Source organism: Cupressus sempervirens, chromosome 10 (assembly GCF_028749045.1).
Source record: "Cupressus sempervirens isolate cs-2001-9-10 chromosome 10, ASM2874904v1, whole genome shotgun sequence".
Lineage (NCBI taxonomy): Eukaryota > Viridiplantae > Streptophyta > Pinopsida > Cupressales > Cupressaceae > Cupressus > Cupressus sempervirens.
Window position 1 is genome coordinate 424,351,164 of NC_143127.1, and position 17,587 is coordinate 424,368,750.

Sequence of the window (17,587 nt, forward strand, 5' to 3'; positions counted from 1 at the left end):
AATTGTGATGATCATGAGACCATACGTAGCACCCAAGCTTGACACCCAAGGTCCTTGCCATGTATCCTATTTAAACTATATAATCTATAGTAGCAATACAACTACGATTCATTCCCTCTTACTACAGGCAATGGAGATCAGAAAGCAAAAGTTTTAAAATTTACACTTTGCTTTTTACTCTACTATTTTCTCTGCTCTCACAGCTGCAGATGCAGCTCAAACCATGGAAGGTATCACATAGTTGGAATGAGTATATTTCTCATTGAAGATGTATTTCAATCAAAATCTGCCACCAATAAGAAAGGGTTCCGAAGTACTTGTTATAAAACAAATTAGAAACAGAGACGGGCGTTTATCAATGACCAGAAATAAAGTCAGAGTAATGATCAGCATAAAACACTGAAAAAATAATTAGTCAACATAATTTAAGACTTCTACCGTTTACAGGAGAAAATGTTAATAAGTACAGCATTCCATCGACTTGCCTGCAATAATGTTTTGCCTAAGAACAAAGCTTTACAAAAAAACAAACCTATCTATGATGTGGAATAACAAAATTAGGATAACTTCCATTCACTTGAATATCAATTTGGAAACAATTATGTTCTTCAAATATTATTTTTAATCAGAATTATAAGAAAAATAATAGTATTTTACGAAATTGTTCGACCTCACCATTCATGTTTCTTGACCAAAAAATAAAAACCAGAAAAAAACTTGTTGGATCCTCAGAATCTCAATCCCCTGCACCAACAAAAAGCTTTACAGCTTATCCTCAAACTCTGACAAGGGAGTCATTTGCTCCTTCAAACCCTTCCTCTTGCGGATATCCAAAACAAGCTTCTCAGCTTGAGTACCATGCTCCAGTGGATCAGAGCCCATCATATCCCAGTGATCAAACACACATTGAGGGAAAGCCTGACCAGATGTTGCCTGTCGGAGAGTACCAGAGAACCCAAATGACTCAACGACTGGCAAGTATGCCTTAATGTTGTAGAGCGGAGTTCCTGGCCTCTGCATTTCCTCAAACACATGGCCTCTCTTCTGATTCAGCACACCATAAATACCTCCAAGAGCCTGTTCAGGGGCCTGAATTTCAACAAGATATACTGGCTCCAGAAGCCTTGGTTTGGCAGTAAGCTGAGCAGCGTACATAACCCTTCTGGCTGTTGGAATAATCTGGCCACCTCCTCTATGAATGGCATCAGTATGCAAGACAACATCACAAACCTCAAAACAAATACCACGCATATTCTCCTCTGCAAGGGCACCTTCCTTGGATGCCCATTGAAATGCTGCAACAACTGAATCTTTAATTTCATTCAAGTACTGAACTCCCTTACACATATCTACAACCATGTTGGGACCAGTGGTTTCAGGTCCAAAACACCAGATCTTCTTTGCCAGATCCTTGTCCCAGCCAAACTCCTCAGAAAGGATTTTGGCACGAGCCTTAGGATCATCTCTTGGGCCAATACGACCTTCATCAATCGCTTCTGCAAGGCCGTCTTCAAGAGGCCTTGCTTCGAAATAGAGCCTGTTGTGTTTATTTGGAGATTTGCTCATTACAGTACGGACTGACTTCTCCAATACAGTTTCTCTAAATGACACAACAGGATCAGACACAACAATCTCAGCTCCACCCATAAAATCATCTTGCAAATCCTTTAAGCAAATCTCAAGGTGAAGTTCTCCTGCTCCAGCAATAATATGTTCACCAGATTCCTCAATTGTGCACATCACCATAGGATCTGACTTAGCAAGCCGCTTCAACCCTTCAACCAGCTTTGGAAGGTCAGATGCTACCTTGCACTGCACTGCAACACGTACAACTGGTGAGACAGAGAACTTCATTGCTCTAATTGGATGAGCATCAACCTCCTTCTCACTAGTTAGAGTAGCATTCTTGGTAATGAATTGATCTAACCCAACCAGAGCCACCGTATTTCCACAGGGCACATCCTCAACTGATTCTTGTTTTTTACCCATCCAAATGACAGTCCTCTGAACACTTTTCGTATACAAGTCCTTCTTCTGGCCAGGCACGTAGTTAGGACCCATGATCCTAACCTTCATTCCTGTACATACCTTGCCTGCAAAAACCCGACCAAAGGCGAAAAATCTCCCCTTGTCAGAGGCAGGAATCATCTTTGAAATATACAACATTAATGGTCCTTCAGGGTCACAATTTCTAATTGCAGTTGCGTACACATCATCAAGAGGACCTTCATACAAGTTCTCTACACGATATCTCTGTGCTTTTGAAGGAGATGGAAGATGGAAAATCATCATCTCAAGTAAAGCACTGCTGGCTGGTAGCCAGGTTTGCATAACACGTTTCATTAGGACCTTCCCTGCTAGCTCCTTCTCCTCACTCTTCATAACAACTCCCAGTTTCTGCAACATTGGCCACAACTTATCCTTCTCGTCATTCATACAAATGTTTATAATCTGTTTAATCGGTTCATATATAAATTGAACAAAACCTCTTTTGCAAGTGGGAGATCCTGTATTTTTTGCTGTCCACTTTTTGGTAATTGGGTCAAAAAAGTTCTCACCCCACAGTCTTTCCATCATCTTGGCTTCATCTACTTTAAACTTTGAAGCATACATTTTGGCAAAATTTGTCAAAGTAAAAGCCCAGCCATGCAAACCAGCTGAAAAAGCAACTGTCCCTTTCTCTGGATAAACTTGGCAATCACCAAGAAGAGGATCTTCATAGGTAGCCATTATCACATTTGCATTTTCAATCACTCTTAGAAATGTCTGATAAGCTTCCTCTCCATCAACCTGCAACTCAAGAAAACACCTATCCATCTTGTTAACAGTAAGAACTGGCCTTATTCTTTCTCCAAGGGCCTGTCGAAGAACAGTCTCAGTCTGTACACAAACTCCTTCAATACAATCTACCACAACTAATGCACCATCTGTGATACGCAAGGCTGCTGTGACCTCTGAAGAGAAGTCAACGTGCCCTGGAGAATCGATCAGATTTATCAAATATTCATTCCCCATTCTCTCCCCCGTGAAACTCTTAAGAGATGCATCTGTCATCTCATAGTACAATGAGATGCCTGTTGACTTAATGGTGATACCACGCTCAGCTTCATCTGCACGAGTATCAGTCATTCTAACATCACCAGCAGTTTCTTGAGCAATGATACCAGCTGCTGCCACTAAAGAATCAGTAAGTGTAGACTTCCCTGTACAACAACAAAAAAAAATGTTATTGAAAATCTGAACACTGGTTTTCTCCTCAATGTAACATTTGGTGCAAGTTCAAATCTCCTACAATACAAAAAATCATCCAACCTCAACAAATAAATATAAAGTAGCCCTACCATGGTCAACATGAGCAATGACAGACATATTTCGTATATTATGTTTCAAGTCCATAATCCTACGCAGTTCTTCAGCTGTGAACTTCACCTGCAAACCACACGCAGCCACAGCAGTGGATAACAAAAACAATTTTTTCTACAATGCATAACAAGACATAAATCTCTCTTCATTCTCTTTCTAAGAAAATCAAGACAATTTGACATTACCATTTTTGCTGACTCTTATATCCACCAAAAGGCAAATTGAGAGAGTCTTAAATCTGCAAAGCAAATGCATACAATTAAGTTAAATCTGCAAAAAGATCTGTGAAACCAAACCCTTCTAGTAATTAATAAAAAGAAGCACAAATTATAAGCATACTAAATAATGCATAAAAGAAGATTATGGGAACAGAACTGCAGTCCAAAAGCAAGTGTATAGTCTGATGGAACTCTAAAATTTTGAAAATTTTGAATCCCAATTCATAATCAGGAGAATGTAGAGAAGGATGCTTAATTCATATTTGGCATTTTATTTGGGTATGCGATTTATAGATTTGGCCATTGTCGATCATATAATAATGCTTTCATGATCAAAGAGAAGAAGTATCATCATCGAATGAGGAGGTGACCACATGAAATAAAAGAGAAAGTTATTTGTGCAAGATTTAACTGGTGAAGTTGGTCAACTTAAGCAAGAGTTTTCTGTGGGTTTGGGGGAGCTCGACAGAAAGCTTGATCTTGTTATTCTTGTTCATAATCTTGAAACACCTGGATTGCATCATGCCCATATCAATTCTCATATTTGCCCTGCACTTTCAGTATTTATGGATGAAGCCTGAGCGGCTGGAATTCCTTCAGTCCTTGCTATGACCAACAAGCTTGCTATCAGTGCAGACAAGCAAATATCAGTAGCTAATGCGGTCATGGAAGCTTATCAAGTGTCTCAAAACATGGGGGTCTTGATCAACTCTTGCCCTCTTGCATTGCATGGTACTGGAAGTAAGTCTTGTGCATGGAACTCATGTGAAACGACTTTGGCAACCACTACTGGAACCAAAAGCATAAAAGGAGCAGCTCAAAAGCTAATTTCAGTTCCCATAAATCCTGTTCAGCTGTCTTTCGAGGATTTTTTACCAACTGAAGGAGTAGATAAGTTACACGATCTTGTGAAGAGCGTACTAATGAGTTACAAAGAGTCTGCCTTACAGGAGCTTGCGAGAGATAGACTGTTAATAGCAACTGCCAAGGAGCAAATGCAGACAGCAGATGCACTCAGCCGTCCACATGGAAAACTAAACTCTTCTGTATCTGCTTTGGTGGGTGCCTCTTTAGGTGCAGGTTTGGGGATCGTGATGGCAGTCATAATGGGTGCAGCTTCGTCTTTTAGAAGGCTGTCAGATTGAATTTTAACATAGGTCTGGAAAGTATATGCCGAAGAAAAGGAAGTTTTGAACCAAAGATACCAGAGGAGAAGCCCATGCAGATCTGAAGTGTGGAGTCACCAAGCGTGAAGGATGAACAGCTGGAGGGCATTGTGTTTCGGGGTGTGCAGAGTAAATTATATGCAGCTTATCAGGTGCTACGAAGGTATACGAAGGAAAGAGGACTCTTGCGACTGGTAGAAGGAGGCCATTCAGCATATGAAGGATTGCGCAGGAGATAGTAATTAAGAGAAGATGAAATAAACGACGCCCAGGAAATATAAAAGAAAATAGTCTAATGTGCTGACCATATTTGGGTTTAAATAAAATTATATATTGGTTAGTTTTTTGTTAGGAAAGGCTGTGTTGTTTTGGAAGGGTTATACACCTTTTCATCGGATATAAATAGATGTAAAATCAAATTCAAGGAGGACGGAGAGACAATATTCATATTCTTATTTTTAATTTTTACCTATCCTATGCTCTATGATGTATTATATTTTCCAATTGGCGGAGAAATGGATTTTTGAACTAAGCCTGTGGATTTGAATTGTTGGGCGGATTTTGTGCGATCCAAATACATTCACAATAGATGGATCATATGTAAGGAATGTCTTTATTGTGATTTTATTTCCAGCATTATTATTTATTTTATATTTTGGAGTTTTAAACTATTTTTAAGTTGTGTCCTTTGTAAATGTTTTTTAATTATTTTCTATAAATATTTTAATATTTGGATAAGTGGACTGGGTCATTATTGCATTTTAAATTTGATAAACATAAATATTGTGAAATATTTAATTATTTTCGTATTTATGTCTAATTTGTCTCCGCAGGAGTTAAAGTGCATTTTAGACTAGTTTAAATTGCATTTATATAATTGATCTCTCACGTCTAAATTATTAAAATTGTTTATAGTTTAAATATATTAAACTTTATAAAATTGTATGTCTCAACTTATAATATTGACTCTGATTACCCATTTAATTAAGCACTGGTCTTTTACTCTTGATTCGTAATCCATATGCTGGCAAATGTCTCATTTCTTTCCTTTGAAGAATTAATATATTCATTTGTTGCAGTAATCTATAATTATTCTTTATTTAAAAAATTATCACATTTATACAGTCATTTATTTTATTTTTAATTCACAATTTGCAAGTTTGAGGTTTTCTATAATTCTTGCCATTTTGAAAGCTTTCATCGCATTCGTGTTTTAATTGATCTGCTTTAAGCATCTTGGATATAAGGTTGTTATCCAGGATCAAGCATACCCCCCTCGGTTTTGCAGAGCCGAAAGCGTAGGGGATTTAGAATTTAGATCGCATCGATCAATTCCGTCAAGTTGGCCTTAACCAATTGGATATCCCAGCATCGAGCAGGCAAGGCTCATAGGATTCCAATCTACGGTTTTGGGAACCAACATAGTCTACAGATTTGTAAAATGAAAAACCTTTAAACTGTGAAAGTTAAAATCATCCCTCGATTATCCAATTGCAAACATTTTAGTACCTCTATCTAACTGAATTTGTATTATATTAAGTCTGTATTAAACTGGAGATCTAACACAACCTGTTATTTAAAGTCAGCACACACCAATTGCCAAATTTATAAACAAATTTTCAAGCTCAAATCTTAAAAGTATGGAAGTCTCCTTAGATTTATTAAAGAAACATTTATCCTTAGTAAGACAGTAAAGGGAGGGGCACATCTTCCTAGGTACAAATTACAATATTTGATTTCACCATTATCCATATCCATTGACATTAGAACATGTTGAGTACAAAGCTAAAACATTTTTTGGTAACAAGGAGAAGCATTGAAAGAATAAATCACATGGGTTTATCATAGGTTATAAATTCATAATACTAAATCAGATAAATTTACATAAAACAAAGGCCAAATGCCTACCAGTCTCAATCAATTCACATTTTGAGAGGAAACGATGTGTTGAGTTTCCATTCCCACTTTGTGATATGTATGTTTGTCTTCTATATAACTTCCCAAATGTAAAAGCATACTGGTGAACAAAAGCAACAGAGCAAGTTAGTTCATAAATCTTGAAGGGTTTGTTTGTGGAAGGATACAGAAAACCATGCGAGGGGGACAATTGACGAGTTCTTGTTCATGTCAAGGTTTGAGGTAACCCCGTTTTAAAACCATGGAAGGAGAGATTTTCATTTGAATCAAGATAATAAGCGACAAGAGTTGGTTTACTATAGTTGCAAGTGTTAAGAATGTGGACATTGTCGATAATGTAAACAATTATTTAAAAGAGAAGCTGGTGACGGCAACTGTAGTTGGTTTACTATAGTTGCAAGTGTTAAGAATGTGGACATTGTCGATAATGTAAACAATTATTTAAAAGAGAAGCTGGTGACGGCAACTGTGACGATATTTTATTATCTAGCATGCAGCATGATATGATTTTCTTTCTCAATGTTCAAGTTGTGTGAATAAGTGAAATTTCAATTTTTTTATTTTTATTTTTTTGGGGGTGGGTTGGGGTGGAATTATGTACAATGTTCCATTTATGACTTCCCTAATGAAAATGCATAGTGGTGAACAAAAGTGCCAAAGCAAGTCAGTTCATAAATCTTGAAAAGGTTGTCCCTTCCCAGTTTGTGATATGTATGTTTGATTTCTATATGATTTCTCAACCATATTAACATGGTGGTGAACAAAAGCATCACAACAAGTCAGCTCATAATCTTGGAAGGGTTTGTGGGAGTATCCAGAAAACCACAAGGTGGACAATTGATTTGTGGTAAGCCTATTTAAAACCTTGAAAGGAGAGTCATTTAAATCAAGATCATAGGCCACAAAAGTTGGTTTACTGCAGTTGTAAGTGGTAAGAATAAGGACATTGTCAATATTGTAAACAATCGTGTAGGAGAGAAGCTAGCTACTGAGATCCTTCAACACTCAGACTTCTTGGAAGAATGGTTGTTCGATGATAAGTTCACTTAAACTGGAAGCGGAATGAGTTCTTGTAAACAGGTGATAATGTCCAGCAAGATCCAGATAGCAGTATGCAGACCTAAACGTATGCATAATCATACGATTCTATTTCCAAGTTGTGTTATTATCTTCCTCTCCATGTTCACACAAAAGGGGGCTGTTGGGAATTTGAGTTCACAAACCAAATAATATTTGTTAGTTTGTTATATTTTGTCAAAAGAGGTCTGTATAATAAAGGTGTGAATGAGTCAAGTTGTTAAAACAACCCAATATATTTGAGCAAGCTGTTATTGCGAGTTTCCTATAATGTAGGTAAACTCCTATATAACTGTTGTGCTTTTGAACTCAAAGTATGAAGCAGGTATTATTTGTATTGAATCATTTGCTGCTTCTACTATTCTGTCTGAAATCTTTGAATTAGTTAACAAAGAGTTTGTGGTCCACTCACCCAACTTGATGAACAAAAGCTTGGCACACATATCAAGCAAAAAAAGGCAAGACTAAACTGAGACCAATAAAATTTGATTAAGCATCATAAATCACAAAGCCATATTTGCAACAAATTTCAATCTTTTTAGCTTTTGATCTACTTCAAATTATTATTAAAATTCTAATTTACATTTTAATATCAAAATTTGTTTACTACTTTCAATTTGTTTTAAAAATTTAACTTCAAATTAGGTTTACTAAAACTTGCCTCATACCCATTGCCCACTACAATAACAGCAACCCTTGTATGGAATTAAGATAATAGGGCCCAAGACGCAAAGGATTAATCACAAACAATGATTGGTGGGCCCGCCAATATTATCTTTTGAGTATCACTTAACCTTTGTGAGTATCCATATTTGCTGTTATGTATTGGCCCCAGCTGAGCAAAATTGACAATATCAACTCTATGACAAAAGCTAAGAAGGGTGTAATATCAACAAAGTAAAAATATATTTGAGATACATTTTTCAAACAATTGTTAAAAAATGGGATTCACCGCATAAAGGTGTTGGTTAAGGGTAAGTGTTCTTGTGATCCTTGGCCAGGCTCAAACCCTTGCTGGACCATTGTGATCACAGGTTTATGCCTTTGCTGATCCAATGTGTTCATGGGTTCAAGCCTAAGTTTTGTAAAAGGGGATGGGTACCCCTATTCATAGCCTCGCTGGATCATAGCTCCAGATCAAAAGTGTTTCACATGGAGCCAGAGGGTGTGTCGAGTCGGCATCAACAATTACATTAAAAGTTTACTAGGCACTTACATTAAAAAGTATACTAGGTACCTGTTAAAAAAACGAGTGCGATGCAACCAATTGCATCCCAAGCATTTGCTTTGACACTTAAAGTATTATATAGCACAATGATACATCCTTTGCCATGCAGGTGCAAACATATATAGATTTTTAAGCTAGAGGTTAGTGTTATAAGGCAACATTCACAAGACTTCATTTATCCTAAGGAAAAGGACATTGATATGGGTGAGTTTGTAAATATTATAGCTTCAACAAGTCACAACCTTAGGCTCTTCACGACAAGAACAAGGAAGCTTATCCAAGTGGTTACCTCCTTGGCCTAGGATATGTTTATATGCAATTTCTCACCATACTGCAGGTACGCATTTTGTTTAACTTTTTTTTAGGTTTCTTTGCCAATTAGAATTTAAAATTATTAATTGACTTTGCATTGACTCTTACCAAGTTCAAATTACTTCAGTTGAGCTGAATTGGAGAACAAACTCATTTATCCATCAAGAGAAAACGATTAGTTGCGAAGAAAGGCATAGGCTGATTGGTGGGCTTAGCAACTTCCTCCCCCTCTCATGAGTAGAGTAAAAGGAGGGATTTTTAAAGTTGAATTCATATTTCTTAGATCTCAAAAGCTTGTGAGTTGCTCTGCAATCTAAGCTGGGTTGGTATACATACTCCATCCACTTAAAGGCAACTGGCTAGCTGTGAAAAAAGGCAAAAGAATCAGTGGATCTACATTCAAACTTGCACATTCTCTGCAAACATGTCAAGTACAAGGAGGGGCCAATGGGGTAATGGGGGTTGTAGTCTTGAGCATCCGGACTTCAATGCCAATGTTGCACAATTTTACTCAATCTTAATAGAGAATGAGTAGCACAAGTCACCTATATAGAACTTGCATAGTGTGGAGCCAACTGAAATGGACAACCCTCAACTAATTAATGGCATCATTCTCTCAATGAAGTATAGTATGACAATTGTAGATTTGTTTTAGTTTTCCATGTAGTAAAATGCAGTTGTAAGTGTAATCCATGTTGATTTGTTGTGATGTACCCGATTAAGGCTGGGACAGCCAGCCCAATAACTGATATACAATATTAAACAAATGCTAAATGAAATTATTAACAAATGTTAAATATTAAACCATATGCATTGCTGATTGCTGACCACGCAGGTCCGCTCTACTGTGTTGAAGGAGGTTCTGTTTTTCTTGGGCCTATTTGAAAAGGGATTTAGTATCTAGACAGGTAGCTCACTCGAGGCATTAAGGTTTCCTATTCCAATGCATTAAAGGTCCATTTGTTTGGTAGAATTAAATAATGCCGGAATTGTCAAATTCCATAATTTGACAATTCAGGAAGTTTTAGATCCGGAAAATAGTTTTCCATAACGACACCTAAGCAAGCTATAAAGACTAAGAAGACTAAAAGGAGGATCACCAAAGCAATCAGAGGCCAGATTGGGCAATCCTAAAGTCTATAATGGCTTTGGACGTATCCTATTTGTAATGGATCAATAGAGTCCTGGGGTTAGATTGGAGTATTTAGAATCTAGGATAGTTTAATGATCAAAATAAGTAAGTTTAAGTGGTCTTTTGTTTAATAAGATTTAATAAATTGTAAGTTGGAATTTTGAATTTTCAAAACCCAAAAGTTAGTTTGGATTTAGAGGGAAATGAAGTTTTATTGTTTTAAACCTTCAAACCTTCAAACCAACCGATGAGAATTGGTTGAAACCGTTTGAAGAAGTTATTTGGAAGCTTTTATCTATGTAAGAATCGGGTGTACGGAGGGGCAGTGAGATTGGTTGCAGATTTGCAAATTACAGCAATAAAACAATTGGTTTGCAACATGATTCTTTCTTTTAGAATTCCAATTTGAATGTTCTGATTCCTATATACTGTTGTTAGAGGTACTTGATCATTACAATACTCAGTAGATGAGTTTCTTATTCTTTTAGATTGACTGCTGCAAGTGTTGCTGAGCCGTGTGTTTCTCTTTTAACTACTACAGTCGGGTTTTGCATAGAATGAGGACCATCCCATGAACGTAGAGGCCTAACCTTCATAGGATGAAATTCTAACATGTATTATATATATGTCTAACATTGCATATGCAGAGATTTGTGGAAAACAGTGTGATCACAAGATAAACAGTGAGAGAATACCATAAAGTTGAATGCTAATGGATAGCAGTAAGTGATCCGTCCAAGCAAGGGGATGTTTTTATGATTTGAAATGTTATATAATGTTTGTTAGATGGTGAAACATCCATTAATTTGATTCGGAAGTGTGCGGGAATAGGAGATTGAGGAAGCCCTAGTTGACAGGGGTTTGAAGATACCAATTGGGGATACTGGTGTTGCAGGGCCCATCAGACAAATAGCCTTTGAATTTGGGTGATTGGAGATATAGTAAGTTACTGTCCAAGAGTTGGAGATGCCAGGAGGTCGTGAACCTAACCTCCCTTTGTAAAGTGAGTCATTTTGTGTGTTGAAAACAGGGTACCAGTTGGGTATAGATGTACTGATTCAAAATAACAATATAGAAGTCTTTACTGTGTGATAGAACCCTATAAAGAGTATCTAAAATTGTCATTGTCTTATCAAAGAGTTTGTGGAAAGGTCAGAACATTCCATTACCAAGTCTGCTGCAGGGTTATTAAGACCGGTTACTAGACCTTTTGGTTCAGTTTGAAAAGCTTTTATGGATTGAGAGATTGGAATTGTATTAGAAGCCTAGAATTCCTTGAAATCAAATCACTCATAGATCACAAATCCAGATTCATCCTTTAGAAATCTTGAGGATAACCTTAAATAGTTAGATCTCTTAAGCATTTGGGGTTGTTTATAGACACAAGTGTCTGAACCTCTGAAATTTCTAAGTTTCCCTGTGTGTTTAAGATCACCACCCTTCCCTCTGCATCAAGTGGTATCAGAGCAGGGAAAGGTCTTGTGGAAATTGCATTGGTCTTGTGAAGTTGGTCCTTGAATCCTTTAGCAAGCCCTTACAGTTGAATTATCCTGGGAGGAGTAGCTCTAGAGTAGATTCTTGTGCCAAGTGAGCAAGCAACCATGTCGGAAGGAGGAGAAGAGATTTCTGCAAGGTTGAAAAATATGGAGTTGGCAAAGATAGTGAAAGAACAAGTGGCAGATAACAAAAAGTTAAGGGCATCACTAGAACAAAGGGACAAAGAGAATGCCGAAAAAGATAGATTGATAAAGTCCATGATGGAGAGGCTGTCAGCACTAGAGAAGAAGGATAAGAGCATCATATTGGATGGAGAAATCAGAGATGAAGAAGAGGAAGGAGAACCCGAAGAAGAAGAAGAGGACCCTGAGGAAGTAAGGATGGCTAAGATGGCAAAAGCCATAAGGAATGAAGATAGAAGGGTAAGGACAGACTTACCTATGTACGGAGGAAAGATGGATGATGAAGAACTAATAGATTGGCTTGGTGCAATAGAAAATTGCTTTGAGTGTGAAAGGATAGAAGAGAAGGACAAAGTGAAGATAGCAAAGTCCAGGTTGAAGAGACATGCTTTGTTGTGGTGGGATTGTATCTAGGTAGACAAATGGAAGAATGGCAGACCCAAGATCACATCTTGGTATACTATGGTGGACAAAATGAAGGCAAAAATTTTGCCAAAGGATTATAGAGTACAGTTGTACAAGAAAATGAGAGATTTCAGGCAAAAGGAGATGGATGTACAGAAGTACAATGAGGAATTTCACAAGCTTGATATCAGAGTGGATCATGATGAAGAGATGGAAGAAAAGATTGCAAGGTATATGGGGGGACTGAGGTTCAATATCCAGGATGAACTTAGTCTTTCTACCCCGAGGGCGGTTGATGAATGCTATCAATTGGCCCTGAGGGCTGAAGAGAAGATAAAAACGAGACAAGAGAAGCAAAGCAGCAATAGAGGTGGATCTTCCATGAGAGGAAGAGGGGGAAGATGTACTACTGATTTTCAGAGCAGCAATGATAAGGACAAGGATAAAACATTTTCAGAATCAAGAGAGGGTTATAGAGGTGGAAGAAGTGGAGGAAGAGGAAGTGGAGTATTCACCAGGAGATGCTTCAATTGCAACGAAGTAGGCCATCAATCCTTTAGGAGTCCTAAATGGCAGGACGACAAAGGGAGAGACAGAAGAGTGCACTTGGTTGATGAAAAGCCAAGAAAGGATGAGCAACAACAACCCATTGAAATTTATCCGGAAGAAGGTGAACATTTGTTGGTTGGAAGCGGACAGCCAATGCAAGGAACCAGCATCTTCAAAACCAAATGTCTGATTCAAGGTAAGGTTTGTAGTTTTCTTATTGATTCAGGGGCTTCACATAATTTGGTTTCAAAAGAGGTCATCAACAAGTTACATCTACAAACTTTTCCGCATCCAAATCCATACTATGCTACTTGGGTGAGTTGGGATCAAAACCTACTTGTGAATGAGCAAGTTATTCTGAATTTTTCAATTGGGCAATATGTTGATAGTATTTTATGTGATGTAATGGAGATGAGTTGTGGACATGTTATCTTGGGTAGACCTTGGCAATGGTCTAGAAGGACTGTACATGATGGTTTCACAAACACTTATATAGTGCATAAGGTCAGGATTAAATATAAATTGACTCCACTTATTGACAGTGGAATGAAGACTGCGGTTATGTGTTTTAGTAAGGATGTGTTAGTGCAAGGTCAGGAGAAACTAACTGATACTGGTTGGAATAATGAGGAATGGTTGCAGGATAAGATCGGGCAGGACAATAGACTGATTAACCCATTGTTTGTATTGATTGGGACAGTCAAGTGTCCTCTGAGAGGACAGGCAGATGCAGGTACAATAGATACAGGACAGGAACTAATGACAACAGTTCAGCAGCCTAAAGTGCAAAAGCAGCACTGTCATGGGAAAGGACAATCCTATACAAACACAATTTTATCTAATAGTTTGGGTGTGAGTGCAGGGTGTGAAAGGGAGCAGCAGGTCACTTTTGGGGAATGTACCTTTCCTACACATCAAGCTGCTATGAGCAAATACAGTGGACACAAGAAGGACAAATCTTGGGACAAGAGTTCTTTGCATGAGGGGGAGTTTGGTGCAGGGGCACCTCACACATCTCACGCATTCAATTTTGGGATGAAGGCTGTAAAGACACCTAAGCAAGCTATAAAGACTACGAAGACTAAAAGGAGGATCACCAAAGCAATCAGAGGCCAGATTGGGCAATCCTAAAGTCTATAATGGCTTTGGACATATGTAATGAGGATAAATCTTACAAGTCCTAAATGGACCAAATCCTATTTGTAATGGATCAATAGAGTCCTGGGGTTAGATTGGAGTATTTAGAATCTAGGATAGTTTAATGATCAAAATAAGTAAGTTTAAGTGGTCTTTTGTTTAATAGGATTTAATAAATTGTACGTTGGAATTTTGAATTTACAAAACCCAACGGTTAGTTTGGATTTAGAGGGAAATGAAGTTTTATTGTTTTAAACCTTAAAACCTTCAAACCAACCGATGAGAATTGGTTGAAACCATTTGAAGAAGTTATTTGGAAGCTTTTATCTATGTAAGAATCAGGTGTACAGAGGGGCAGTGAGATTGGGTGCAGATTTGCAAATTACAGCAATAAAACAATTGGTTTGCAACATGATTCTTTCTTTTAGAATTCCAATTTGAATGTTCTGATTCCTATATACTGTTGTTAGAGGTACTTGATCATTACAATACTCAGTAGATGAGTTTCTTATTCTTTTAGATTGACTGCTGCAAGTGTTGCTGAGCCGTGTGTTTCTCTTTTAACTACTACAGTCGGGTTTTGCATAGAATGAGGACCATCCCATGAACGTAGAGGCCTAACCTTCATGGGATGAAATTCTAACATGTATTATATATATGTCTAACATTGCATATGCAGAGATTTGTGGAAAACAGTGTGATCACAGGATAAACAATGAGAGAATACCGTGAAGTTGAATGCTAATGGATAGCAGTGAGTGATCCGTCCAAGCAAGGGAATGTTTTTATGATTTGAAATGTTGTATAATGTTTGTTAGATGGTGAAACATCCATTAATTTGATTCAGAAGTGTGCGGGAATAGGAGATTAGCCCTAGTTGACAGGGGTTTGAAGATACCGATTGGGGATACTGGTGTTGCCGAGCCCGTGAGACAAATTGCCTTTGAATTTGGGTGATTGGAGATATAGTAAGTTACTGTCCAAGAGTTGGAGATGCCAGGAGGTCGTGAACCTACACTCCCTTTGTAAAGTGAGTCATTTTGTGCATTGAAAACAGGGTACCAGTTGGGTATAGATGTACTGATTCAAAATAACAATATAGAAGTCTTTACTGTGTGATAGAACCCTATAAAGAGTATCTAAAATTGTCATTGTCTTATCAAAGAGTTTGTGGAAAGGTCAGAACATTCCATTACCAAGTCTGCTGCAGGGTTATTTAGACCGGTTACTAGACCTTTTGGTTCAGTTTAAAAAGCTTTTATGGACTGAGAGATTGGAATTGTATTAGAAGCCTGGAATTCCTTGAAATCAAATAACTCATAGATCACAAATCCAGATTCATCCTTTAGAAATCTTGAGGATAACCTTAAATAGTTAGATCTCTTAAGCATTTGGGGTTGTTTATAGACACAAGTGTCTGAACCTCTGAAATTTCTAAGTTTCCCTGTGTGTTTAAGACCACTACCCTTCCCTCTGCATCAGAATCCCATACGTTACCATACATTAAACCTTTAAAATACTAAATCAGACAAAGTTGTATCAAGAACGGACCCTAAAACCTGATTAAAGTGGATCTGTTTCGACAGTCAAAAGAAACAGATGAAATCGATATTAAAGTAGAGATCTTAAGACAGCGATGAAGACTAACCTGTAAAGAAAAGGTGGCGCTGCAAGGATTCCGAATGCCCACCTTCCAAATCTAAGCTCCCGCAGCTAAAACGAGACAAGGAAAAAGTAATGAACTTAGTTCGGGCCGCACAAAAATAATCCTCCTCGCCTAGGGTTCCAAAGCCTCGTTAGGGTTTCTCTTGAGGAAAGAATATGCTCCAAAAGATATGCCAATGTTGGAGCCTTTGTGGAGATGCGTTAATTTTTTTCACGCTTTTTTAAATACGCTCTTTTTATTTATGCTTTAAACTAAACAAAATATGTGTATGCTTTAAATACGCTTAGTCCAAAGAAACCCTGTGTATGCTTTAAACTAAACAAAATGCAAATAAGAACAATCTATGTATTGGAAACCCTAAATAAAATCTCTTTGGTTGTTTGAGTAATGAATTAGCTCAAACATAGATGGATCCATTTGTGTTATTGTAAATTATTATCCAAATAGAATAGACCAAATACTTTTATGAATTGAACTTTAATATATCTTTGGCGTACCCATTGCACATTACAGTGTGATTGCTAGTTATTAGGAGTGTCGGCTTTCAAACAAATAAAACTCTAGTCCCTTTGTTTCGTGGAATTGTAAAATTCTAGATTTCTACATATTTCAATTTACTCAAATCAAGGTTCTGCAAATCTTCATTTCTTTTTTTGGGATTTTACTTGAGCTGTTTATTTTGCTTGGAAAATGAATGGGAAGATACATTTTTATGCATAAGCTTGGAGTTGTAGGCAGACTCAAAAAAAATAGTCCAATCTATTTATTTCACTCCTCAAAAAACGTAACCAAGTTTTGATTTTCAATTCCTAGTTGCTAGTGGGAAGTCTGGTAACCTGGTTTTCAGACAAAATTAGAAGTCTAGCATTCTAATTCCATTCTTTCAATTTTGAAACAAATGCAAAAAAATTCAAATCTGGATTATAAAAAAGTCAATTCCCATCATCTTCCACTTCAGAGATTTGAGCAGGAATTAGCATATGCAATTCTTAAAAATTTATAATCCATTGTTTGGGTGCACACAATAGGAATTAGAATTTGGTACCTCTATTTACTCTCAAATCCGAGATTTGGTATTCCATCTAAATAGGTAGAATTGCTTGAATTTACATTTAAATTCCAATTTGACAAAAATGAGCATTTCAAATTAATTGAAATCATTTTTTTTTAATGTTCGTCTAATCTTTGCGACATATTATTATTTGACTTCCACATGATGAGTGAAATGCTAGATTGAAGAGTTATGTAGTGGCCAAAGTAGGGGGTGCAAGAATGATTGTTACAAATGAAGGCCATTGGAGGCACAACAAAAAGTGATGAACAATTTTGCACTACCTATCATTGCTATTAGTTTCACTGCTAAAGAATAAATCAAAGCCTACATCAATTGTGTCGCCAACAATGCCATGACCATCTTGGACATCCCAAGTTAAACTATTGTGGGAAAGAAAATAATTGCTCCAATGATAATTGTGTTTTCTTTAAGTGGACCAAGGAAAGCATATCCGCAAATTCTCAAACCTAACATGATCACTCTTGGTCTAAAGTATATTGGTAGCATACATCAAAGGGTATGACTACTAAGGCAAACCATGCGAGGAACTTGTTGTTTTTGCAATCATCTCTTACGTCATATCCCTCACAAATAATTATTCGTATAAATTTGTCACATACAAATCGCAATAATGCTCTACAAACTCCACTTCATAAGAAAACATCAAAATTCCTTTTCAAATTC

At 37.2% G+C, this 17,587-nt stretch overlaps 1 protein-coding gene across 2 annotated transcripts; it reads right to left on the reverse strand.

The window, feature by feature from the left end:
* Positions 1 to 549: 549 nt before the first annotated feature.
* On the reverse strand, positions 550 to 15,919 carry LOC149534511 (elongation factor 2-like). 2 transcript variants are annotated; one of them, XM_089805695.1, is made up of 5 exons: positions 15,832 to 15,919; positions 6,656 to 6,764; positions 3,549 to 3,601; positions 3,342 to 3,429; positions 550 to 3,203 (listed from the first exon to the last, which is right to left on the reverse strand). In XM_089805695.1, exons 3-5 carry the CDS (start codon positions 3,549 to 3,551, stop codon positions 763 to 765), a joined length of 2,532 nt encoding a protein of 843 aa, XP_089661821.1. In that variant the 5' UTR covers positions 3,552 to 3,601; positions 6,656 to 6,764; positions 15,832 to 15,919; the 3' UTR covers positions 550 to 762. The 2 variants fall into 2 exon arrangements, with proteins under 2 accessions (XP_089661821.1, XP_089661820.1); XM_089805694.1 differs by lacking the exon at positions 6,656 to 6,764.
* Between the last annotated feature and the right edge of the window lie 1,668 nt (positions 15,920 to 17,587).